At 58.6% G+C, this 25,446-nt stretch overlaps 7 protein-coding genes across 7 annotated transcripts; 5 read left to right on the forward strand and 2 right to left on the reverse strand.

Moving 5' to 3' along the window:
* Window positions 1-635: 635 nt before the first annotated feature.
* Window positions 636-2,751, forward strand: B0T26DRAFT_651032 (uncharacterized protein; the record flags this gene model as incomplete). The annotated part of the gene is made up of 2 exons (XM_060438241.1): window positions 636-1,039; window positions 1,107-2,751. The coding sequence occupies 2 exons, from the start codon at window positions 636-638 to the stop codon at window positions 2,749-2,751; spliced, it is 2,049 nt and encodes a 682-aa protein (XP_060294875.1).
* Window positions 2,752-5,051: 2,300 nt separating this feature from the next.
* Window positions 5,052-6,869, reverse strand: B0T26DRAFT_649535 (uncharacterized protein; the record flags this gene model as incomplete). Its single annotated transcript, XM_060438098.1, has 2 exons — window positions 5,052-6,119; window positions 6,195-6,869. 2 exons carry the CDS (start codon window positions 6,867-6,869, stop codon window positions 5,052-5,054), a joined length of 1,743 nt encoding a protein of 580 aa, XP_060294876.1.
* Window positions 6,870-7,754: 885 nt separating this feature from the next.
* On the forward strand, window positions 7,755-9,215 carry B0T26DRAFT_677871 (oligomeric Golgi complex subunit 5; the record flags this gene model as incomplete). Its single annotated transcript, XM_060440156.1, has 1 exon — window positions 7,755-9,215. One exon carries the CDS (start codon window positions 7,755-7,757, stop codon window positions 9,213-9,215), a length of 1,461 nt encoding a protein of 486 aa, XP_060294877.1.
* A 2,587-nt stretch (window positions 9,216-11,802) lies between these two features.
* B0T26DRAFT_753646 (uncharacterized protein) lies at window positions 11,803-13,282 on the forward strand (the record flags this gene model as incomplete). The annotated part of the gene is made up of 4 exons (XM_060445719.1): window positions 11,803-11,903; window positions 11,949-12,075; window positions 12,160-12,241; window positions 12,375-13,282. 4 exons carry the CDS (start codon window positions 11,803-11,805, stop codon window positions 13,280-13,282), a joined length of 1,218 nt encoding a protein of 405 aa, XP_060294878.1.
* Window positions 13,283-14,118: 836 nt separating this feature from the next.
* B0T26DRAFT_651059 (putative polyketide synthase) lies at window positions 14,119-19,581 on the reverse strand (the record flags this gene model as incomplete). The annotated part of the gene is made up of 2 exons (XM_060438243.1): window positions 14,119-19,143; window positions 19,234-19,581. 2 exons carry the CDS (start codon window positions 19,579-19,581, stop codon window positions 14,119-14,121), a joined length of 5,373 nt encoding a protein of 1,790 aa, XP_060294879.1.
* Window positions 19,582-20,755: 1,174 nt separating this feature from the next.
* Window positions 20,756-22,695, forward strand: B0T26DRAFT_753648 (cytochrome P450; the record flags this gene model as incomplete). The annotated part of the gene is made up of 6 exons (XM_060445720.1): window positions 20,756-20,845; window positions 20,960-21,101; window positions 21,180-21,559; window positions 21,626-22,269; window positions 22,345-22,421; window positions 22,517-22,695. The coding sequence occupies 6 exons, from the start codon at window positions 20,756-20,758 to the stop codon at window positions 22,693-22,695; spliced, it is 1,512 nt and encodes a 503-aa protein (XP_060294880.1).
* Window positions 22,696-22,925: 230 nt separating this feature from the next.
* Window positions 22,926-25,016, forward strand: B0T26DRAFT_858248 (uncharacterized protein). The gene has a single exon (XM_060447718.1). It carries the CDS (start codon window positions 23,340-23,342, stop codon window positions 24,813-24,815), a length of 1,476 nt encoding a protein of 491 aa, XP_060294881.1. The 5' UTR covers window positions 22,926-23,339; the 3' UTR covers window positions 24,816-25,016.
* The last annotated feature ends 430 nt before the right edge of the window (window positions 25,017-25,446 follow it).

Consider the following 25,446-nt stretch of genomic DNA (forward strand, 5'->3'; position numbering starts at 1 on the left):
CATTTCGCATCACCCGCCAGCCACTCCAGCTCCAAGCACAATACGCGGGAGTTGTGTTTGTTTGTTCTGATCGACTCGCTTCAGTTCAGCCTGTGTCTGTGCCGCCTTCAGATCCCCACCTGGAACCCGGAACCTAAGGTACTGTAGACCCCCCAAGGCACAGGATACGACATAGGGCACAGCGACCGTTTTTTTTGTTCGCTCGCAGGCATCACCATCCTCACCAGCCTTTTTACTCTAGTCGTGCGATCGTGTCCCTGTTAAGTCGCAAACAACCTTCCGCTAGAGTTCTGCTCGAATGAACGGTGCCGACGCTGCGACCTTCTCCCCCTCTCTCCGTCCCGTTTCCGCTCCGACCTCTCCCTTTTGCTCCTAGTTTCAATCTTTCCCAGACACCCTCCGGCTGGTGCCCCCCCCCCGCACTTTACCCCTGCCGCCGACTGTTCAAAGCCTCAGCCTCATCAGGCTGTCCACATATCTACCCTGGCCCCCTCGCCTGCAGTCTCTCATCCATTTGCACTCTTGCATCGCATTTCTCGAGAACACGCCCTTCCATCATGGCTGCCGCATTTCGCCCAGTCAACACCCCGCTGATGGCGCCCGACTCTATCAAGGAGGAAACAAAAACGTTACCGATGGCGCCCACCTCTAGCCAACCCCCTCAGCCCCCTCAGCCCGTAGACGATGCCGCGACGCCCACCCGAGCGAGCTTCAGCTCAAGCGCACTCGCGTCGCAGAAGCCGCTTCCGACCTCGCCATTCCCAGAGTCGATTCAGGTCCCAGAACCCACAGAAAAGAGCCTATTACCTAAGAGGGAAAACTCGCAACACTCGAGGAAATCCAAGGACTCGGACGATATGGACATGGACGACTCGGATGGCGAGGGAATTGCAGGCGACGACGTTGCATCCGACGACGAGAGCGTCAACGCGGACGGGACAAAATCCAAGAAAAAGAAGTCGCAGCGATTTTACTGCACCGACTATCCGCCATGCAACCTGAGCTTCACCAGAAGCGAGCATTTGGCCAGGCACATCAGGTACGTTGCGACCGTGACGGCTTTCATCTACTGTCTGGACAACATCGCTGACAAGAACCCCTTTTAGAAAACACACGGGCGAGCGACCGTTCCAATGTCACTGCTCGCGGCGCTTCTCGAGACTCGACAACCTGAGACAGCATGCGCAGACAGTGCATGTAAACGAAGATATCCCGATTGACTCTCTCGCAGCAACTGGCACACGATTCCAAAGGCAGATCCGGACCGACAGGGTACGCCAGCCTGGCGGCCGAGCCAGGGCCTCAACGGCAGGCAGCGTTGGACCGACCGGTCGCGGCCACTCCAAGTCGCTCTCCACCTCAAGCATCGCGAGCGTGAGCTCGATCAACTCCGCTTACAGTGCTAACGAGGCCCGTCGACGGCCACCCCCTCTTGTGATGGCGGACCCGCGATCGAGGCTATCGCTCGAGTCATATCGCAGCGCTGACGGGCAGTTCTACCGCCCCCCATCACCAAGCGATTTCAGCACGCCCACGTCTGCCACGTTCTCGACTGGTCAGAATAGCCCCCGGTGGGGTTCGGGTGTTGCGTCGCCCAATTCATCCCACTCTAGATCTCACAGCATGTATGCAGGCTCGAGAACACCGGGCCGTCGTCTTAGTGTGCCTTCTGGAGGGAACCCATTCCAGTCGCCGCATGGCGCCAGCGTTAGAGGTCCCCTGTTTGGCCCCTCAGGACTAAACGCATCCAACAGCGGTGCCTTCTCTCCTGGGCAGGGCAGCTTGCTGTCTTCGCCGACAGTCTCGACATCGGGGTGGTCGAGACGAGATTCCATGTCCAGTGCGGCCGATGAGGCGTGGCGCCGCCGGACCTGGCATCCGGACACCCGCGACTACAACGGGGCAAGCAGATTGAATCAAGTTGTTACGTCGTCTCAGTTCCCCCCGGCCCCCGTATCACTCCCGATCGCAAATCCCGGCAGTCAGCAGCAACAGCCGTTGCGTCTCCCAGGCATTGAATCGTTCGACCCCGTCCCCCACCGCCCCCTTACTCCTCCCAGGCGCAATCCCTCGCCCATGATGATCGACTCGGAGCCATCAAATCCCACGATACTCCTGCCACCCGGTGATATGGGCTCCGATGAGCGTCGGGGCCTAGCCGCGCAATGGGATATGGGCTTGCACCGCGGACTAACAAGGCTCGACATCAACACCCCCCCGCGAGATGGTGCCAGATCGTGGGCGAACGATACCCAACAAGCGGTCCTCGCACAAGCGGATCAGGCTCGTGCGGGGCCGCTTCAGCCAACGGTTCGATTCGAAGCAGATGTTAAACCAGGTCGGGCCCCTCCCTCGATGCCGCCGTCGAACGGGCCCCCGATGCTAGGCAGCAGGCATCAGCACACCATGTCGGCTCCGTCCATCAGCACCCCACGCGAGTCTAAGAGGCACGGGTGGTACCATGGACCGGTGACTATTCACCCGGCAAGTGAGACGATCCACGAAGGTCGTGCTCATGTGGACCGCATCGTTCACCCCAACGTCAATGCCTTTCAAGGATTTCCTTCCCGGGACCAGCAGCCTGTTCTCCACCAACAACCTGGACAGGGAATTGAGCGAATGGAACGCATTGAGCGCATGGAACGAATTATGGAACGGCCTCACCCCACGGGAAACCCCGATTCTCTTAGGCGGCTGGAAGCGCTCGTGGCTGTGGCAACCAGCGAAGGTTCGACCGCAACTGCGTACTGACTGCGGGCGGAGCTACTTCGCCCACCTATGCCTATGCCAACAAGGAAGATTTCTATCTATTCTTGCACATATTTCCGACGTACAGCTTCGCACATGTCACCTCCGCGGAAGCAGTCAAGTGAGAGCCTGTCCTCTTAACACGGCTTCACATGAATGATGACTATTGATCCTTTCTGTTCGTTTTTTCGGGTGTCCCCTCGAGTCAACATTCCTTTCAGGGCTTAGGCGATACGATACAGTCTTTGGCTTCCAGCGGGCGGTTTGCATATCGGGTTTTTTTTGCAATTGATACCAGTCACATCTCATCGACATCGACACTCGCTGCATCATCACGGCTTTCAGGATATACACCCACGAACACTCGTTCTTGCGACATACTAGCATTTAATACCATCTCAGCTCATTCTACACTCGCTGCATACGCAAACCGTCATCTCATCTCTACCACTCTTTTTCGTCTTGGTGTCGGTTTGGGTTATTCCAAGGAGTATACGAGCAACATGTCACGGCACTGGATTCTAGATGGCTTTTTCTTTCACGTTTTTTGTGTTTTCTTGGTTATGACACGTTACGACCTTTTCTATTTTACGACACAACAGTGGAACCAGACCAATGATGCAATGGGAAGGATACCCTCGGGGAAGGCGGTGGGGTGGTTACGTGCGGTGGCTGGGCTGTTAATGGCTGTACGGTTGATGGATGGGATGGGTTGCCACGAATGACGACGATATGACTAACGAAAGCTGGGCGCGGAAAGCAGCTCCTCGCCCTCTTCTCACCGGGCGCTGCCCTCCTTTTGTTTCCTTTCTTCGTTGTTCGTACGCCCATCAGGCAAAGCCAGGGGCGGGTATGAGAAGCAGAGCCGGGAGAATTCTTTGTGGAAATCACACTCTGGCGGTTGGATTGGCTGGCTTAGCATGTCTGTGGGCTTGATACCCAATGATTATTCCTCTCTTTCTCTCACAGCGCTGTCTGCAACCACCACAGTCCTTTTCCTTTGCTCTTGAGTCACGGATGCGGGTTCGGGGGCGGCTGACGGCTTGGGTTGCATTGGGCGCCGTGGTGATATTATAGATGGCAATGAATTAAATGAACCTCTTCACAATTGTCGCCGTGTTTGCCCGACTCCACTGCCATGTCATTCATTGCTCGGAGTGCGACAGTCTGACGTTCTGCATGCACAGCGAAGACTAGATCTTGACTAGGTGGTACCTTACCTGGAAGATCAAGGAAACCCGAAGCTTCCGAAGACTAGGTATGTGATTAAAAGATCGGAAAGGAGGGGGCCAGAGAAACAGAGCCTTGAGCGGTCGACCCATGTATGTACTGTACCAACCCCTCTAAAAGGAAGGACACAAGCTTGCGGCTCGCGTCTTCGGACCAACCCCAACGGCCCCTGGCGCTTCGAAGGAGTCGAAAAAACATGCAAGGCAATAGGGTACCTAGGTACCATTACTCCGGGCCCTTCTTCAGGGGAAGACGCAGACGCAGAAAGCGACAGCCAAGACACGGTACGGACAGAAGTGAGTGGCCGACTGTGGATTTGCTTGCTGCCTGATGCCCGGATGGTATGGTTATCGCCGCTGGTCTGTAATCCATGCTTTGACATTTGCAACACGCATATAGAATGCCCGCAACAATACCAGGGGCGCCATAAAAATTAGAATAGATTCAGGTACACAGGCGGCTGCCAGAAATAAGCAAGGAGTTATATATTCCATAAAAAGTCTAGATAGGTACGATTATAGCAGTAATGAAGACAGGTAGGTATGTAGGTAGTAGGTTAGATAGGCAGTGTAGGTTGTACATGAAGTTAAGGCATAAAACAATTATCTCGTTTCGTTTCGCATAAAAGTCAGAGTCCTCTTCGTGCCGCCTCTCGTCTTTTTCAGTTCCCCTTTTTTTCTGCCATAGATGGGCTGAGCGAGAGTAGATGTCGTTCGTTATACGCCTACCAGATATTATTTCATGGCGGTAAACCTGAAAGGTTTGGGGAAATTTTCTCCGGCGACTGCTCGCTTCGGTGAACCAGTAAATAATGGCGCGCGCAACACCTTCTCTAACGCCGCCTATAATAAGATGGTGGATGGCTCCTTATGAGAGGGGGAAATGGGAGGTGTACAGGTGGTACCCAACAAGCGCGGCGGGAAACAAGATCAGTGACCGGCTGTCACTTCTGTTATTCATGTTCCCCCAACCGTTGCTGGTTGGTTGCGCAGTAGAGATAAGAGACCATCTGAAGGTTGAGTCGTGGAAGATAGATGAGGGAGTGCCGGATTAACATGCGGATGCACCATAGCTCAAACGTCCAGCATGCTCTTAATTTGCTGTGGCGGCTGGTTAATGCTGTTAATAGTCTCGGTGCTGTTGCTCCGCGCTGCCGTCGACCTCGATCCGGCGCCCTGCCGCCCTCTATCCGCATAGGGCGGCGGCGGCGGCCCATCCATGGTGATCTCTGCGCGCCGACGGGCGGCTGCTGCGGCCGCCTCGTTGCTGCCGGCGGGGAACAGAACCCCTGCGGCGGCAGCCATCGCGGTCTCGGTCCGCCGCCGCTCCGATCTGCCGCCGTACAGGGTAGCAACGTTCCGGGCGCGCTCGAAGTCACCCGGGGCGATGGGGCCCAAGAGGTCGGTCGCCTGCTGGGACAGCGAGAGCGGGCGAGGCGGCATGGAATCCATCTCGACCGACTCGCCCGCCGCGGCGCCGTTGTTCTGTTCGCGGTCCTCTCTGGCGCTGCGTGCCTCGACAATGTGATCTAGGTTGCGGGCCGTCGCTTTCCCGCCGCCGACCTCGCGCACATTGCGTGCTATGCGTTCGCGAATGGTCTCGTTGGCGTTGAAGTCGGCCCTGGCACGTTGCCACCACGCCGGCTTATGCGTGATGCCGATCTCGCGGTCGATGGCGGTGCCTCTCTCACGACGCTGGCGTTGCAGCTCGCGGTCCTCGTTTGGCCGCATAAAACCGGACACGGCCTGTATAACCAGGATCAGAAGGGATGGCGCATATCCTCCGCCGTAAATAGCAGCATTATTGCCATGAACGTTCATGGGGCTCCAAGAAAATTCCCATGCAACCATTGCCTGATAGGTTGGTATCACGGCGGCGAGGGGTAGGAGTAGCCGGAACCTGATCGGCATGAAGCGGATAAGGCCGATGAAGCGATTGATGATACCGCGGTTCCGCTCCTTGTAGTGCTTAATCGCGTGGCGCAGGAAGAAGGCTATTATGAGCCAGCAGACAACCATCACAAATGCGGCAGCCTTGAAGCGGCCGTCAGTAGCGGCGGGGATTGCCTCGTCGATGATCTGTTGCGGATATCGCTGCAGCTCGATCCGCCCCCAGTTGCGAGGGACGATTAAGAAGAAGTTCTAATTCGGTGACAAAATATTCTGTTAGTTTGCACCCTCTTTGCACGCGTTCGGAAAATTCGGCGAGAAACGTACCAGCCAGAGCCAGAAGTAGAAGACCAAAGGCAGCCAGAACTCAATATTCGATCTTTTGTCGTTTTGAGGAAGTATAAAAGGGTTCGGATCGATAAACTGCCTCTCCATCCAGCTGCCCCAATGACGCACGGCTTCCCAGACAAGGGCCATGGAGCACATTTGCATGATATACCAGAAGAAGGAGGTGAGCACGATGGGCAGCTCGGGAAGATAGTAGCGGTCGACGTCGATGTTGGTGAGCAGGCTGATCAGAGCGGTGGCACTGACGATAGCGCCCCAGTACCATTGCCATCTCCTCCCGACAGGTTGGAAGCGCCGTTCGGCAGGCAGATACAACTTGCCATGCTTGTTGAGGTTGACCAGTGTTGGGATTAGCATCAAGCCAAAGAGGGCCGCGAAGCCGACGCCAATGCCGGAGCGCAGTCCGATGGGGTTTACGGCAGAGTAGCAATACGTCACATTCACAAAGGTGCCATTGGGTTCGACGAGCGACGGCGTGTAGGGGGGGAAGGTGAGGATGCACCACGACCCGTTGGACAGCGTGTTGTTGGAGTACAGCGTGTAGTTCCAGAAGTCGAGCGTCGTCTTGTTAAAGTGGACATTCCCGATCAACGTGTCGCTCGAATTGTCCCCGCCCGGCATCGAGATGATGTCGCGGGCGTTGAAAAAAGGCATGGTGGCGGCGGGGGGGAAAGTATGGGCCGAATGGCGTCGAGAAGAAGGCTCGAATGCGATCGGGGTGTTGTCGCGGTCGAGGCGAGTCGCTATCGACGAACAACAGACACGCAATTGGCGACGCGCATCGCTAGAGGGCCCAAGTCCTCAGATCTCCCAGTCCGGCGACACCAAGCAGAGCAGGTGCGACGGGAGGGATTCGAAGTATAATGGGCGAGGAATAACAGACAAAATTCGCGATTGAAGCTGGACACGGGTGAAAGCCCGAGCCCGAGAATTTGGTGTTATGATGCAGTGGCTTGATAAATCTCCCCCGGAAACGACGGCATTGAGTGGCGCCAAGAGAATTTTAATCACTCAAGCGGGGACGCCGCTGACTGAGAACGGAGCTGGTAGCTGCGGGTAACTCGGTGCTGCGGATCACTGAGGACCCTTGACCTGCAATTGCTGCAATGCCTGACGACTCGGTCCTTGCCACACGAATTCTCAAGAACCAAACAAGAAAATAAACCGGCCATTAAATGTCTCTTGGTACACACTGATGAATTTGCCTATTGTGCTTGAGAACCGGTATTCTTTGGATGTTTCTTCGAGGAACAAACCCAGCTCAGGTTCAAATGCCACCTACCCACCTGCCCCACTGGAGGTTTGAACTCCGAATCTCCCGGCAATGGAATGACCTCACTTAGTCGGGGGCTGCTCACTGGTCTATCCACCCCGATTGCGGGGAACTGCAGCCTGGGCAGCCCTGTGGATAAAACTTGCCCGGGCTTAGTATGCACGCACAGGCCACGCAGCAACAGCGTGCAAAGACATGGGTGGGCCAGAATTTGCTCCAAGGCACACCGTAGCGCGTGGCCCCCCGACTCGGGCACCCCAGACACCATGAGCGCCCGCAACGTCGACGACGGCGACGAGCCGTCTTACATTGACTACGAGACTTTCCTCGATCCCGCCTTCAGCCCGCCAGCGTTTGCCAACACGCTGGTGCTTGCGACGAACAACCCAAACGACGCGCCGCTCGACCTCTCGACGCCCCTGTCGCGCGTCCTATTCGACATCCAAGAGATCGATTCCCACATCGACGTCCTCACCAGTCGCTCCGCCGTGCCCCTCCTCTCCTACACCAAGGAGCAGACCGATTCCAGCACCCGCATTGTCACCGACATTGACACGCAGATCCGCGCCCTCAACGACAGCTACAAGCAGCTCGAGAAGGAGGTCATCCAGAAACATGCCGAGGCCGACGAAGTGCGCCACGTCGCCTCGCGTCTGTGGGACACATTGCGGCTTGGCCGTGCCGTCGGCAGGTGTCTACAGCTAGGTCGCCAGCTCGAGGTCCAGCATGGCGAGCTGGCGGGCTCGTCGTCCGCCGGCGCCACGAACCCCACAGCCCCCCCTTCCTCCGCTTCCCGGACCAAAGAAGACCACCGCGCTCTCGTCCGATGCGCCCACACGCTCCTATCCCTCCGCGAGCTTCTGTCGTCGGCCAACACCGCCGATGCTGAAGGGTTCGGCATTGATCGCGTCAACGCTGTGCGGTCCCTGCGCGATGCTGTCGTCAACCCCACGGAGCGGTCGGTGCGCGAGACGGCCGAGCGGCTGATCCGCGAGTTCTCGGTCGGCACGGCGTTGGGGTCGGCGACGTTTGCGCAGTCGGAGGAGGCGCGGGCGCGGACCATCTCGGCGCTGACGACGCTGTACCTGCTCTCGCCGACGGACTTGGCCAAGGGCCAGAAGTGGGCGCCGACGCTCATGCTGCAGGCGCTCGAGGCGTACCTGCGCACGGCTCTGCAGAGCAGCATCGCTGGCCTGTCGCGCGCGCTGGCTACGCTCCCGAGCCTCGAACGCGCCCTCGCCGAGGTCAGCGCGCGCTGCCAAAACGTCGTCGCCCTCGAGGCCGTCCTCGAGACCACCAGGACGCCCGTCCACCCGCTCCTCGCCGCAACATCAGCCCCGCCGGCCCAGCAACAGCAGCACGCCGCGGCGGGAGCAGCAGCACCCGCAGAAAAGAGCGGCAACCTACTGCAGCCGCTGTTGGCCTTCCTCGAGACGGGGTCGCTGGCGAGCTACTTCTGGCGCACCATGGCGAGCAGCATGGCGTCGCGCGTGCACGAGATCGCGGGCAAGGGCGGCGCCGCGGCGCGCACGCTGCGCGCCAACCGCCAGGCGGTCGCCGACGCCATCCGCGACTGCGTCGTCCGGGGCAGCCAGCTGCCCAGCGCCGTGGCCGCCGGCGCAAAGGGCAAGACCAAGACGGCCGCCGAGGGCGTCGCCGCCGCCGGCCACTGGGAGCGCGAGGTCGCCGTCATGGTCGGCAGCGTTGTTAATAACCTGGGGCGGTGAGGGCAGAGAAGGGGTGAGGTGGGTGGTGAAGCGGGACTAGAAGATTGGTGTTTAGTAAATGAAACTGAAAGACGCGACCACTTAATTGTCGGCTTTCCATTTTACTGCCTCTTTGTGACGCTGTGAAAGCTAGCTAGAGACCCAACGCATCGCTAGCCATGTTTCAAGCGACCCATGCGTATTAGGTTGCCAATGTACTGAGACTACCCGGTACCTGTCTAGACATGATTTATCTGGTGGGTGGGGTGATTTTTTTTGTGCTGCTATAAACCTCACCGGATACTTACTATATAGCTGCTGCAGAGCATAGTGTAAAAGCGGGCTTCAGAAGAGATAGAGACGGTGTGTCTCTTGCCTCAAAATGTGTCTGTCCAGCTCGGATCGAAATATTGCTCGATTTTATCCGTTTCAGGCCAGCCTTTGTTATTCTGCCCCTTTCCCATCGGGGGCAGCCTCTTCACCGCGATTTATTTACCTTTGTATCGACCACTCCCTGCTGTTTCCCCTTTTGAGGTCCGTTTCCTTCATTTATCGTTATGCAAGAGCCAGGTTCCCCGTTCGTACTAGGCTTTGTTATTGGATGCCAACTAGGTTGGGCACCTACTCACTCGATTTATCCCTTTGCTGAGCGCGGTGTGCAATGAGCCGCCTTCCGGAGAGGACGTCACAGACTTCTAGAAGCGACATCAGTGCCTGTGATTAATAACTCTAGCATGTTGCTAATGCCTTCTGAAATAGAGAAGAAGTGTTTTTGCCTTTGGTTGCTGCATGGAAGGGACGCGGAAAAAAGACTTCACGCTTTCATATAATTAACTACACGTTTCCTTTTTCTGATTTAGTTTTCTTCTCTCTTCATTCCTTTGGTCCGGAATAGGCCGGTTGAGAAGTCCTTCTGTTAGACCCGGCCGTAGTCTCCTTGAAGACCGGTTTTGAACCTCTCTTCTTCCTAAGACTCAGTCCACAGAAGCTCAGGATAACCCCTGACCTCTTCACGACTTGCCAGTAGAGTTGCACCCACAGAAGCAGCCACAATCTTATTGGTGGAAATTCTCCCACTCACTCTCTTATTTGATTACGTGGTTGATATGGCCATTCGATGGTTTGGACAGGCCTTTAAATAGTCTGAGTTGCCATTTTGACAGCTCAGGGATGTATTTGGATGATCTGGTAAGTTTTATGCACAGCTCCGATAGGCAGAAGACAATTTAAGCGTGCTTCCTAAGATCTATCCAAGACCTCTAATTCTAGCAGGTAGCCCTCGGCTGGATTGTCTAAGATGCGATGGTGTTGTACAAATTAAAGAAAGGGCAACAGCCTGGGGTGGGCGTGATTCATTCTAGCTTGTATCTCGATTCCACCCCTACAGCCTTAATGTTTGATCTTAGAGTAGACATCTTAGGTGTAGGGATTAGTTCTTCCATGTTTAGACCTATTCTATCGATGATCAATGACAGATGAGCTAAGACCATCTCTCAACCGGTCAGCTTCCACATTCTTGACACCACTTATCATCAACCAACTGACGCGCTGCTGGATTCGTTTGCATCTACATTAAATGATATGCACAGCCCGCATCTCGAATACACTACGCTGACACAATTTTGAATCCCGAAGCCAAGTTGAACTGGCTGTATAAAGTTAGGTTTCAGGAGCAGCGCACCATGTGCTCGCGGCGAGTCTAGAGATTGGAGACGACCCATTTCACCAGAATGGCTTGCCGAGGGATGACTTCGACCGCCAAAGTGCACATTTAAACCTGCGTGAAAACTGCTCCCACACAGCTCCCTCGTACCTTCCACAAAAGGTATTACCCAATTTTTGTTTAGCTCCGATCACGTCGCTCAATTCTGGTCCAGCGTGATTGCACGTGCACAACCTAATTCAATAAGTGCCACCCCCAAGCCTCGCCCTCAAACGTCTCGTGTTCGCCTGCCCATTCATTCACTCGTGCCTGCCCGATTCGGCTCTGAAGCCTCGAGAGCAGCACACAGATCCAGGTCCGTCTCTAATTTTCTAGCACCCTATAATCAGCAGCTCGTCAGCAGCTCACCTTACCGCCCTCCCGCCTTCACGTTTACCAACTTTTTCTGCGAGAACCTCACGTAGCGCCAGAAAAAGCATTCGAGGCTGCATCAAAGGCATGCGCTCCTTCCTAGATTATCCCCAGCTCTTCTTTGGCTTCAAAACCAACAACGCCATCCGCCTGCACACCTGCATGCCTGCTTGTTCATGCCGCAGATGATTAAAACGGCCTCACGAATCGAGTGGTATCTCAGGCCCTTGAACCAAACACCACACGCTCTGAACCCATCCAATTTGCCTTTTCTCATCACTAGACACCTTTCCCTTACTACCTTATCCCTCCATCTCGCTGCCTGAGAGCTCGGGACATATCCACGGCCCCCCAGGCCGGTCCCTAGGCCTTATAACTCATGCTACAGGTTTCAGGTGCCCCAACAAGGCTCTTGGATGGCTCCAGGACCCTGCGACTAATTTCTACTGCTTCTATTTTAGCAGGCATCTAAAATTTAGGCTCAACCTTCCCTTTCCTCAAGCAACACCTTCCACAGACGCACTTGTAGTGACCATGGAACCCTCACCAGCAGAGGGCAGATTTGGCAAGAACGACCTCCTGTGGGTTAACCACGCCCATCTTGACGGGCTCAAGGCATATCCGCCTGGTCCTTGGTTTGTTCTGAGCTAATATTTGGGCCCTCCTTCCACGTCGAACAGCCTGCTCGAGTCGGGCAACTTCGCCGACGCCGAAATCATGTGCGCCAAACACAAATGGAAGGTGCACAAGACCATCTTGTGCACGCGCTGCAAGTGGTTTTTGAAGGCCTTCGCAGACCAATATCAGGTATGTAGAGCCTGTGCTGATGGAATATCCTCGACTGCTATGGGCATCATGCGGGCATTGTAAGCTAAAGCACCGTGAAAACAGAAGGGACAGACTAACGTTGTGAACCTCCACAACCACAAAGAGAAGGACATCAACACGCTCCTCCACTTCATCTATTCGGGCGGTAGGAAAACCGGATACGCTCTCGTCTAAACTCTTATCTCCGTCCTTGCCCCCTCACCCCTCACCCTAGTCGCACATGACCTGCCTGTTCCATCTCGTGATGCGCCGAGCTAATTTCAAACTCTCGCCTGAAGTCCTCGATGAAAGCTGGATCCAGGAGACCAACGTATCCTTCACCCAATATGCCAATCTCTTCGCCCTTGGAGAGGCCTTCGAGCTTGAGCCGCTGTTTGACGACGCACTTGATCTCCTGGGTGTTTTCTGCGACGAGAAGCTCCGCCAGCTTTGCTCTTACGACATCAAGATGTCGGGCCGCAGCGGCATCATCAATGAGAAGTTGGACGGCCACGAGCAGTACATTAAGGAGCTTATTCAGGTCATTTCGGAGGCATACACCGAGGTCCTGCGCCCTTCGCGCCTCCAGTCGCTGCTGTCTAGTTTTGTCTGGGCCGGCCGGGAGCGGCTGCTCAAGACGAAGAAGGATGGCTCCAATGCGTTCCTCTCGTTGTCGGAACGGTGCCCCATGTTCGGCAACGACATCTTCCGGCTGACCATGGGCAGCAACCTGTCAAACTGGCTGCCGGGCGACACCGCCACCAGGGCCACGTGTACCACCATCGACCACACCCGCAAGACTCAGCACCCGGACCGCTGTGCAAACTGTCAGGAGTGCTTCGACGAAGGCTTCTATCCCAAGGCCATGTACAACCCCTTTCAGGTCATCGTCCGCCCCGCCGCATACTGCACGAGCTGCGTGCGTAAGAACCGCGACAATCCCCAACCCCTGTGGCGCCAAGAACCCAAGGCCGCGCCCAAGCAGCTCGGCCCCGGCGTTGCCCCTAAGCCAGTCACTAAGCTACTGCAGATATCTAAGCCCAAGGGCAAGAAGCCAGAGACCACCGACACTCCCAAGCCCCGTCGTACCCCGAAGCATCGCGGTGGCAAGAAAGTCGGCCATCCAAGGAAGAAGGCCACTGTCGTCCCAGTCAAGGTCATGATTCCCGTCGATGAGCCCGGCGCTCGGCGCCCTCAACTCCATTGAGCCTATCGGTCCCGCGTCTTCCCCTGTGGCCGAAATCGACTTTGTATCTGATAGGCATGTGGAATCCAATGATTCTTCTGAGTATAGCTACTCGCAGCGTACGGAACTGCTGAGCGACTAGCCGGACCGGGGCGGCTACTAGGCGAGCGATCTTGAGGAAGCTTGCTCGTCGGTTAGCTCACATAACACTATACACTCCAAAAATGACCAACAACAAGAGAAGGGATCGAACCCTTTTCAGAGGCTGACGTCCTCTTAAACCTTTTTTTACTGTATCACACACATAATAAAGCTTACCCAAACACGGGTTTCCCCTTTCATCAAGGTCATGGTAGAACATCGGCCTCTCTTTCATAGCTATCACAGCACACAATCGGTGCTTCCGGGGGCGGGGAGTTTAAATCCATACTTCTTTCTTTCATCCTTATGGACAGATTTGGGCTACGGACTCGTATTGGTCGGAGACGACGAAGGGATGTCTCAGAGTCACGACCCTACGGACCCCCTTTTCTAAGGCTATAAACAGCCAATCCTAACCGTATACACATGAAATTACCGTCGGGGAGAGCGGTTCAGGCTTCATAAGGAATAATCCACTCTATTTCCATGGCCGGTTGGGCCTCCCCCCTTGCCCCTAGGTTGGTTCAGAAAGGAGAAAGAAAGGGGTTCTATAAGTTATTGCGTCCCCCCTGCCCCGGTTATGCGTTGTCTTTCTTCTATCATACATCACCTAACCCCCTTGAGAGGTAGTTAGGCACAATCGTTGCATTTCTCCCTCCTCGTGTCTGTGCATGTGACGCTTTATGCTTTGTGTGAGGGCCGCAGAACGTGGCGTGTCAAGAAACCACAAGCACATCCATCTGTCCGCTCGGACGCAGCAGGTCGAGCATGTCGGCAACGGTGGACATTGCGTGCAGGTCGTCGTGGCCGAGCTGAACGACGAACGTATCCTCGACCGACGACTTGAGCTCCATCAGAGATAGGGAGTCGAGGCCGATATCCTGCAGGCTCGCACTGTCATGGATACTTGTCGGCGGCGCGCCGCTGTTTTCCGAGATCAGCTCGAGCAGCCGCTGCCGCGTGCGCATGGCCCAGGCGTCGCTCGAAGCGTGCTGGAGGTTGCCGTTGCCGTGGCTCGCTCCGTCGTCGCTGGGGCTGGAGCTTGGCGGGGTAAGCTGGGGGGGTTCTTGGTGCTGGTGGAGCCTCATGTCTGCTGTAGCTAGCGTGAGGGGCCCACTCTCCCTGGGCCCTGCCGCCCCACCCCCAATTGACTGCTTCAGCTGTCCAGCGAGCCGGACTGTCATCATCGAATCCAAGCCCCGCATTCCGAGCTTGAACTTTGCATCTGCCGTCGACGACAACAACTCTTCGCCCACCAACGTCTTTTCCCCTTGGTCGTGGTGTCTTGCTACATGTCCCGGACCTGGGAGGGTTGATGCCGCTGTCGAAATGGCAGGGACGCGCCTGTCGCCTCCCCCGCCGATCGCAGCCGACGTCTTCTTGGAAGCACTCGCAGTCGAAGTCTTCTCGAGCAGCCTCTCAAGCTTGGCGATGGGATAGTGCGTGAAGCGGATCCCCGAGCCCGTCAGCACCAGCCTTCCTCCGCGCGTGAACACCATCAAGTCCCCGGCGACCTCTCGGCCGTCTCTGCCTCCGCGCGTCAGACACGTGGCATACACGTCCCACTCGTCGACGCCCGCGAAGTCGCAGTCCTGCACAAAGATCCGGTCGATGCCCGTCGCGATGAACACTTCGTCCTCCGGACACCCCTCGCCGCTGTTCATCAGCAGCCCGACCACCTGGATGAACGTGTCGATGCCGATCGTGTCGCACACCCGCGCGGCCGTGCTCTCCGAACCCTGCTCCGGCTGCCGGTCGACCTGCGGCTGCCGCACGCGCGCCACCGCATGCTCGCCGCCTAGCATCGTGATGCTCTCGATGCCGCGCAGCAGCGGGCTGTAGTTGACAACGCGCGAGAACAGCGCGTACGCGCGTCTCGTCCCCAGCCGCTCGGCCCGCGGGTCTGCGAGCACAGCCTCCATGCGTTCATGCACGACGCGCTCTAAGAGGCCCAGGTCGGCGCGCGACGCGACGCTGAAGCCGCCTTTGGCGTGGGTGGTGGTAGTAGCGGTGGCGGCGGCGGCGGCAGCTTTCCCGACCGCGCCCCTGGCCGCGGAAGCGTGTTTGGCCTGTGGGTTGCTGCTGCCAAAGGAGAACTTCCACGCCAGGTACTCGCCCGCCCCTTCCATGGTCAGCACGACGTGGCGGTCTGGGTCGAGCCCGAGAGCCCCCGGGAATGTCATGTGCTCGAACTGGAAGGCCTGGAAGCCGATCTCGGGCTTGATCTGCTGCGCCGCCATGACCACGGCCTCCATGTACATGGAGGCTGGGCAGAGCGGGAGGCCGCGGATGGCGTGACCCGACACGATGTCGGTGAACCGTCGCGTCGTCGTGTGCAGCGTGAACTGCAGCGACGCCCACGAGTCCGAAAGCGTGCCTAGCGGCGTCACTAGAGCGGCCGGGGCGGCGGTCCTGCCCTGCAGGAGCGGATTCTGCTCCCCGTGGCTGGCGAGGCCTGCTTTCCGCGCTTGGTCGACTGGGTCGATCCACTCAAGCCAGTGGCGCTTGCGCTGGAACTGGTACGGCGGCAGCCATACGGGACGGAGGCTCGAGTCTGCCGGGGTGATGAAAGGCCAGAAAGAGACAGAAACCCCCTCTCGCCAGAGAGCGGCAGTGGCAGCGGCCAACGCAGTCTTGTGCTGCGGTTCGCTGGATCTAAGCGACACAGAGACGTGGTTGGCGCCCGCGTTTTGCACGGCCTTCTTCGTCATGGAAATGATGGGCGAGTCGGCTCCAGCCTCTAGCCAGATGCAAGACCCGAGCCGTTCCTCGATGCGAGCAATGGCCTGGCTGAAGAAGACGGGCGTTCGCGTGTGCTTGGCGATGCGGCCGTGGCTGATCGAGTCGAGCGGCGTCTCTGTGCACGTCTCGAGGCGGATGACTGGAGGGTTGAAGGTCAACGCCCTTGCCGAGGCCTCCAAATCCTCCAGGATGGACTCGGTGAAGACCGAGTGGAATCCATGACTGACGTCTACACGCTGGCACTTGACAGGCCCGAATCGCGGATCGTGGCCGAGTACCTGCTCCGCTCGCTCTATGTCAGATGCCGAGCCTACCACGACCTGGCTTGCAGGACCGTTGAAGCAGGCAATCTCCAAGCGCCCGGCCGCCATCGGGTCGGCAGCGCAGACCGCGACGATGACATGTTCGACCACAGCAGGGGCCGCGTGGATGGCAAGCATGGTCCCGCGCTCGGGGACCCATTTCTCCTTCATCAACGAGGCTCTTGTCGACACCAACCGGAGCCCGTCTTCCAGGGACAAGACACCCGAGACCACCATGGCTGTAAGCTCGCCAAAGCTGTGGCCCACGACGACCTCCACTTTGAGACCAGCGTCGATCCACGTCTGCGCACAAGCAAACTGCACGGCAAACGTGCCGCACTGCAGGGCAACGACGTCCGAGACGGGCTCCGACTGGAAAAGCACGTGGGGGAGGATGGCGTCGTGACCGAGGCTCTTGACGATGTCGTTGCATCTCTCGAGATGGAAGCGCAGGCGGGGAAACCAGCGGTACCAGTCACGGTTGAGCTGAATGTTCCGCCTGGACTGGCCGGAGAAGACGAGAACAACAGGTTTTACAGTCTCTTGCGAGGCAACTTCAAACATGCCCTTGGCGACCGAGCCGGATTCTGGTTCCAGTGTTTGAGACAAGGCGCCCAGGTCACTCTCGGTGCCTACCCATCGCATGTGGTGGTGTTTTCGGCGCTCGTACAGTGTCAGAGACACGTTTCCGATACTGAGAGGCTCCATACTTTGATCCGTCCTTTGCAAATAGGACGCGAGCTTTGTCACGTTCATTCCAAGACTCTCGGCGTTTGCGGCGCTCAAAAAGACGGGGTAGCTGAGCTCCTCATGGGGACTCCCGCTACCGGGCACTGACACGCTCGTGACCGACTCGCTACTACGTGGCGCTTCGGAGCAAACGAGTGCCGAGTTGCTTCCAGCCGCGCCATAGCTATTGATGAGCGCAGCCCGGAAAGGGGCTGTCCAGGGTTGGATGCCAGCACTGTTGATGGTGAGGCGATCGGGCTCGAGGGCGGCTATCTTTCGGTTGAGGGTGCGAAAGCCAGCCAGTGGCGGCAATTGGCGGTGCTGGAGCATGGCTAGGACCTTGAGCAGGCTACCAACGCCCGCCGCCGTTTCACTGTGCCCGACATTTCCTTTGAGCGAGCCCAGGCTGAGCAGCTCGTCGGCGCCGCGTCTCGCCGCGCCGCCTAGAACTTCGCGCACGCTTGAGATCTCTATAGGATCGCCGACCTGCGTCCCCGGCCCGTGAGCTTCGACGTACGAGATGTGGTGGGGCGCCAGTCCTGTCCGCTCGAGGACGTTTTTGAACAGGGCCGTCTGGGCTCGAGAATATGGCACTGTGATAGACGACGATAGACCGCCGTGGTTTGTTGCGATGCCAGGGATCACGCCCAGCACGTGGTCTCCGTCTGCCACGGCCCGCCGCAGCGGCTTCAGGACCACCAGCCCTACGCCGTCGGCCCGACAGTATCCATCGGCGGCTTCGTCAAAGGGCTTGCACTGCCCCGTCGTGCTCAGGAAGCCTGCTTTGCCCAGGTCCAAAAAGTTTTGGATGCCGGTGATGAGGTTGACGCCGCCGGCGAGAGCCATGGGGCACTCGCCCGCCTGCAGAGCCCGGCAGGCCCGGTGAATGGCGACCAGAGACGACGAGCACGCCGTGTCGATGGCCTCTGAGGGGCCGCTCCAGCCGAAATGGTAGCTGATTCGGCCCGTCTGGAAGGCGCGGATAGTGCCGGGTGCCGCGTATGCCGTAGCGCCGTACCCTGTCGTGTTCTCGAGGTACTCGACGTACGTCGTCCCCACGAAGCACCCGACGTTGTCGAAGTCGTCGCGTCTATGGTGGCGCAGGTAGCCGGCGCTGTCGAGGGCCTCGTAGGCCGTCTCCAGCAGCAGGCGCTGCTGCGGGTCCATGTACTGGGCCTCGCGCGGGCTGATGCCGAAGAAGGTGTTGTCGAAGGCGTCAATGTTTTCCACAAAGTTGCCCCACCACTGCTGGGTGGTGCCCTGGCGCTTGCTGTCGAGCGACACTCGGGATGCCAGGTTTCCGTCGAGCCGACTTGTCGGCAGCGGAGCGGCCTTGGACTGGCCGGAGCTGACCACTTCCCACAGGTCCTCGAGCGAGTCCGCGCCTGGAAGTCGACAGGCCGCACCGACAATGGCGATGGCGTCTTTTGGATATCCCTCGACGCTGAGGATGGACTTGTGCAGATGCGGCGCCGCCACAGCCTGCATGACGTCGAGCTTCGTTATCGACAGGCCGTTCTCCTCGAATGCTGCTGAAGGAACACAGTTCTTGCGGCCGGTGCCAAACATGGCGAACGTGTGTGTGGTGCGGCTCGACGTTTCCTTGATCTGCTTCGACATTCCCTGGAGCAGCGTGTGCCACTCGCACCGCGTCACAAGTGTGCTGTATATGATCTCGTGGGCTAGAGGCAGCGGTCCATGGCCGAGGAGCTCGCCAGTGGCGTTCGCTCGGACGGGTACCAAGAGGGCGTCGGCCGTGGGCAAGCGCAGTTCGTCGTGCTCGTCACACAGCCGGCAAAACTCGGCCGAGAGCGTCCGGTTCTCCGGGTTGTGCACTTTGCCGCGCAGGTTTACCTGGGTCACCGGGAGACCTTCGTCGGTCTCTACCGACTTCTTGAGCGCCTCGAGAACACGCACCGGGCCCACGATGCTCACGGAAAGCGGATCGGTTATGGCGGAGACGTGTGCCTGGTGATGCACCTTGTTAGTGCTCGTCGCTTTCCTTCCTTTCTTTCATTGCTGGTTTGGGAGACGTGCTCAACGGAGCGACGGACTTACCCCTGGAAACCTGGCAACAATTTCACCCGCCTGCCCCTCGTACTTTGCCCGCAAGACCACCGTCGTCGGCCCAGGCTCGTTCTCATCGTCGCCCAGCTCTCCGTACGCTCCGATGCCCAGCGCTATCCGGAGCGCCCTCGCGGCATTGCCGACCACCTCGGCCTCGTCCCTGGACGCCGCAACGGCCATGGCCGGCAGCAGCCCGCCGCAGAACCCCTGCGCGCCCCCGCCGGCGGCCTTGATTTCGCGCAGAAACTGCGCGTGGCCGATCCCGCGCCAGCCCAGGTACTGGAAGTACTGCACGACCTGGATGATGGTCAGCAGCGGCAGCGCCAGGATCCCCGACATGACGCCGGGGATTTCAAGTGGCGCGTCGTCGGCGAGCCATGCCCGCAGCTGGTGCGGGTAGTCTGAGGCTGACGGGCCCAGGGCCGCGATGTCGGCGTTGGCGCGGGCAAAGATAGACCATGTCGATGGCAGGTCGAGAATGGCTTGGCAGAAGCCTTGCAGCTGGGGGTGTCCGCGGAGCTGCCGGCGGACGGTCGACATGTATTGTGCTGTTGGCGGCTTGTTTTGTGGGCAGAAGACGGCCGCTGAAAGCGCATGGTTGCTACTGTGCGAGTCTAACTGTGCCATTGTGGACGGCGAGGGCGGCGTGCGGCCACCAGGTGCAGGTATGTGGTGTGTGAATGAGTGCTGTGGCCGGCTGATTTGTGGCCGGCTGCTGTGTGGCCGGCTGCTGTGTAGCCGACAACCGAGAGTTTACAGTTTAGACGGGTTAGGCGTGTCCGCGTTCTCTTTCAAACACGTTCAATAATAAACCATGGTGAGCGGGGAAAAATCAGACCTCCAGAGGAAACGGGATTATCAGTGTTGAATCGCTGCGTTTTTTTTCTTGGACTGACTTGCTCCTGAGGCAGGGCTATTTACAGCAAGATAACATAACCCGAGGCCGGAGAGACGCTCGGCTGGGCCAGACCTTGAAACTACACAAACTCCTCCCAATCAGTTTACTCCTCCGAATCAGCTACGCGGCCGAATAGTAAAGGCGCAGCAGTGCCTTTCTTCCCCTGAGCGACCGAGCCACAGAGAGACCCGAGCTGTGGATGGGCTGGGATAGTCCATGGCTCCATGCCCTCGCGTTCAAAACTCCTTGGCTCCGGCCGTGACTGTCCATCTATCTGGCCGTGGGCCGTGGGGCGGGCGCGGTAGGCTCGCTGCGAGTGCGAAGTAAGTCCGGGAGTGACTCCGGGCAGGCCACCAGTAAGGCGTCTTCCGCTGCACGCACGCATGTCCTGACGGTTCATTCGTACCCGAACATCCCGAGGGGTAAGGCGGGCGTGCAGCGTTTCGATTTTCCTTTTCAAAACTTTGATATTATTATTATTATTATTTGGGTGGCCTGTGGTGCTGGTGCTGGGATACTTTGCCTTTGTTGACATTCGACACAATCCGCCTTTTTTTCGGCAAGCAGACTAACTGATTGATCAATAGGCGCTCGGAAATAGCAGCTACCTTGGCCATGGCGTTCTCCGACAGTAAGATCCCAAACTGGGCCCCGTCGTCTGTCGTGGCGCAAGCCGTGGTTGGGATTTTGGCGCTGTTTATCCTGGTAATTACCTTCACCCACCTAATCACATTCCACTTGCTTCCCTTGCCCCGTCCATGATAATTCCGGCCTGCTGACATGGCTTGACTTGTCTTTGGCGTTGCTGCCTGATTTTAGCAAACGCTCTACAGGGTCGTCACGAACCCGTTGTCGTCCATCCCGGGCCCGTTTTGGTCGCGGTGGACGAATCTGCCGGTCAAGCTCAGGCTGCTGTCGGGGTCCAAGGCGACGTATGTCCACTCGCTGCACGAGAGATATGGTAGGTGATGACACCATCGAGTTCCTCCGCCAATTTTTGCTTGCGTGAAATAGCAGAGCAAGGGTTAACGGTTTACAGGACCTGTGGTGCGGCTCGGCCCCCGCGAGGTGGACGTCAGCGACGTCGGCGCGGTGCGCGAGGTGCACAAGGCGCGGTCCGGCTTCCTCAAGGACCCGGGCTACTATGTCGGCGGCGGCGTGCGGAGCGTCTTCTCGGCGCTGGACCCGGTCTTCCACGCGCAGCGCCGCCGCGCCCTGGGCCCGTGTTTTGCCGAGGCGCAGCTCGAGACCCTCGAGCCGACGATCGTCGAGCGCGCCCGGCTGACCATCGCCAAGCTCGGCGACGAGATGGCGACGACCGGGTGCACGGATATCCTGCACTGGTGGACGCTGTTCGCCATGGATGTCATCAGCGAGATGTGCTTCGGCGAGTCGTTCCACATGCTGGAGGTCGGCAAGGTGAGGCCCAAGGGGTGATCCGCCACGCGGACGGAGCGTTGCTGGCTGACATGGGGTGTTTGCCAGAAAAACCAATACGCCGAAGACATTGCCGAGATGGGCTCGCTGCTCCCGCTGCGCGGCGCCTTCCCCTGGCTCATCTGGCTCGCCGGCTACGTGCCCTTCTTCCCCTACTTCAAGAACGTCGGCGCGACCCGCCAGCGCGTCGTCGAGTACGGCGCGGCGCGCGCAGCGCAGTACATGCGGTTGGTCGAGACCAACGACAGCGCGGTGCGCAAGACGCTCTTCTCCAGCCTCGTCGCTAAAGGCGGCGGCGGCCAACGAGGCAGCCCAGAACAGCAGCTGTCGCAGCTCGACATCACCATCGAGTCGCAGTCGTACATCACGGCGGGCACCGACACGACGGCCATCACGCTGACGTACCTCATCTATGCGGTGCTGCGCCACGACGCCGTGCGCGCGCGTTTGTTGGGTGAACTCCAGTCCCTGCCCGACGGCTTCACCCACCGCGACCTGCGCGCGCTGCCGTACCTCAACCTGGTCCTCGAGGAGACGCTGCGGCTGTACGGCGCGTCACAGGGCGCGCTGCCGCGCGTCGTCCCGCCCGAAGGCGCCGTGCTCGCCGGCTACGCTGTGCCACCCGGCGTCGTCGTGTCGACGCAGAACTACAGCCTGCATCGCGACGGCGGGGCGTATCCGGATGCCGAGAAGTGAGTGATTTGTGGTGGTTTTGCCTACTGGCCTAGGACTTTTATTCTAGGGGCTGGCTGACGTGGTGTTGTCAGGTTTGATCCGTCCCGCTGGGAGAGCCCGTCGCCAGAGGCAAAGAATGCGTTTATGCCGTTTGGCATCGGCCCGCGGAGTGAGTTTTGCGCGTCCTCTTTTTCTCCCACTACACGAGAGCACTGTGACTTGTTTACCTGAGACACGCTGACAAGAATTCCACTACACAATCAGACTGCATCGGACTGAACCTGGCCCGCATGGAGCTGCGGCTCTGCACGGCCCTGTTCTTCCGGGCGTTTCCCGACGTCCGGCTGTCTAGCAAGTACGGCATGTCGGACGCGGACATGAGGCCGCAGATCAACTTCCTGGTGATGCCCGCGGGGCACAGGTGCTTAGTAGAGCTCCCGTGAGCGGTTTTGTAACTTGAATGTTGGTAGAAAATGGAGGCTTAGGTTAACTTCTCACATGTGCCGCGAGATGAGAGCGGCTGTTATGGACAGGCATTTCAAGTGTGGGAGTTTACAAAACTAGAAAATGTTGTTGCTAAAGACTGCATGCAATTTTTTCGTGCCTCGTTCCCTCGCCCCCGAGATGTTGGCCATGTTCGAGAGAGAGAGCGCCAGGGTCCGTATCTCATCTGGTAACGGGGAACTCAAATTGTCTCTCGATTGTACTCACAATTAGTCAGATACACAGTCCCAAGCGCCCGGAAAAGACAAAACTCCGCTTGCAGACTCCCGAGTCTGAGAGTGCACTCCGGACCTATCCCCTGCCCTATGGACCTGGCCGTTCCTCGCGCCCGGCGTGAACCAGCCGGAGTTTGTGCAAGTGCCAGCCAGAGACTGTGGCACAGCGCAACCATGGCTACATGTAGTCTGGATTTCTGTGGGGGGCTCTCCTGAGCAGTTCTCAGCAGAGATCTGGGCTACCCTACCTAACAGTTCTACCTAACAGTTTGAGCATCTCATACATCCATTCGCGCCAAGCGTTTGTTGTCACCGACGCTGTTCCTGTCCCGGCAGACCCCCCCAGAGAACGGCACGCAATCGTAAACATGGGCAGCGTGCAGGTGGAAGAAGACTACGGCAATCTGGACCGCTACCAGGACGTGCTGGGCCAGCTACCGATGCTACAGGTCTATTCGCACGTGCTGTACTTCTTCGCGATGCCCGAGGGCGTCACGGCGCAGGACGTGGTCCGCGACCTCGAGGTCGCCGTCACCAAGGTCAGGCGCCAGGTGCCGTGGATGGGCGCGCGCATCGTCAACGAAGGCAAGGGGCCCGGCAGCTCGGGGCTCTACCGCCCGGTGGCCTGCGCGCCGCCGCAGCCCGCCATCGACGTCAAGTTCATCCCGGACGACGCCGGCCACCCGTCCTACGCTGAGCTGCGCACGCACAAGGCGCCACAGTCCATGATCCAGACGGAGCTGCTGACGCCGGTGCCGGCGTTCCCACAGAAGTTCGACGACTCGGACGAGAGCCCAGCGCACGTGGTCCGCGTGCAGGCCAGCTTCATCCGCGGCGGCGTCATCGTCGACTTCGCCATCGCGCACAACATCGCCGACGCCGGCGGGCACTTTGGGCTCGTCAAGCTGGTCGCGGCGGCGATGCGCGGCGAGGCCATCGCGCCCGAACTGCTCGCCCTCGCCAACCACGACCGCCGCGGCCTGCCCAGGCTGCTCGGCCCCGACGAGCCGCTGCTCGACCACAGCCGCCACAAGCGCTCCTCCCTGCTCCCTCCGCCGGCGCCAAATCCGTCTCCCGAGCCGGCGCGCTACCACGTCTTCCGCTTCTCGCCGCAGAGCATGGCGCGGCTGAAAGTCCTCGCAAGCCAGCCCGAGCCCACCTCCCCCTCTGACACAGCACCCGCACTCGTACCCGCACCCGCACCCGTACCCGCACACGCACACGCACACGCACATGCAACCGCACACGCACCCGCCCCAGCCTTCATCTCAACCGACGACGCGCTGTGCGCCTTCATCTGGAAGCGGCTCATCAGCGTGCGGCAGGGCCGCCACCCCCCCACAACGCGCTCGCGGTTCGGGCGGCAGATGGACGGGCGGCGGCTGGTCGGGCTGGGGCCCGACTACATGGGCGAGATGGCGCACAACGCCGAGTGCGTGCTCTCGTTCGGCGAGCTCGCGACGCTCCCGGTCGGCGCCATCGCGGGCCGCCTGCGCGCGGCGCTCAACGCCGCCAACACGCTGCACCACCTGCGCAGCTTCGCGACATTTGTGGCGCGCGAGGAGGATAAAGCGGCCATCACGTACGCGGGCGAGTTCAGGGGCGAGACGGACGTCGGGTGCTCGAGCATTCGCGCGCTGCGGGGCGTGTTTCCGGGGTTTGGGAGGCTGGGCACGCCGGAGTTCGTGCGCCGCCCGCCTAGCGTGCCGTTTGCGAGCACGGTGGTGTTGTTTCCGGGGTCGGAGGCGGGTGATTGCGATGCCGTTGCGTGTCTGACGGATAGGGATTTTGCGGTGTTGAGGGGGGACGTGGAGTGGAATGAGTTTGTCGAGTATATTGGCTGATCATTGACGGGGGTGGTTGGGTGGTGGTTTTTGTAGGTAATTAAGCTGAACTGAGGGGAGCTTTTTTCTTCTCATTTGCAATCAAAGTTTCTTGAATAGGGCTTGGTCGATCAGATGAATCTAAAAGACGGAGAAATCCCGGAGACTCTAACAAGGAAAGAACGGCTTTCGAGCGTAGCGAGCAGCCCGCCGCAGGCGCCCCTGGAGGGCCGCCAGAGGCAAAAAAGAGCAGAGAAAAAGGAGCGCTCAGCTCTCCTTCCTGAATTGTCAGGTGGCGTAGGCATCTTATTTCTTCATTTGAGTTGTTGGCAAAGCTGAAGAATTAGACGTGACGTCTGTGACTATGGGTCGATTGCTATTTTAGCGTATTTTATAAGCGAGCGGTGAATTTCTATCCAACCTGCCATAACCATCCTCAATTAAACCACCATAACACTAGGAAATAACAATAACTGAACCAGAAATAGATGAATCAGGCAATTCTCCAGCTTCCTGACACGTGCGTGGATTATGGCCAGGCTTGCCGCACAGGCCACAGCACCGAATCTTCGTGCGAGCCCCCCCCGCACCGCCACCATTTTGTCGTGTTTCCTGGATTATCTGCTCACCCACAGCTTTCTGACCCAGCAGG

This window comes from Lasiosphaeria miniovina, assembly GCF_030549165.1.
Source record: "Lasiosphaeria miniovina strain SMH2392-1A chromosome Unknown B0T26scaffold_5, whole genome shotgun sequence".
NCBI lineage: Eukaryota > Fungi > Ascomycota > Sordariomycetes > Sordariales > Lasiosphaeriaceae > Lasiosphaeria > Lasiosphaeria miniovina.

Coding starts and splice junctions, on each gene's coding strand:
- B0T26DRAFT_858248 (XM_060447718.1), top strand. CDS start 23,340: ATGGGCAGCGTGCAGGTGGAAGAAGACTACGGCAATCTGGACCGCTAC.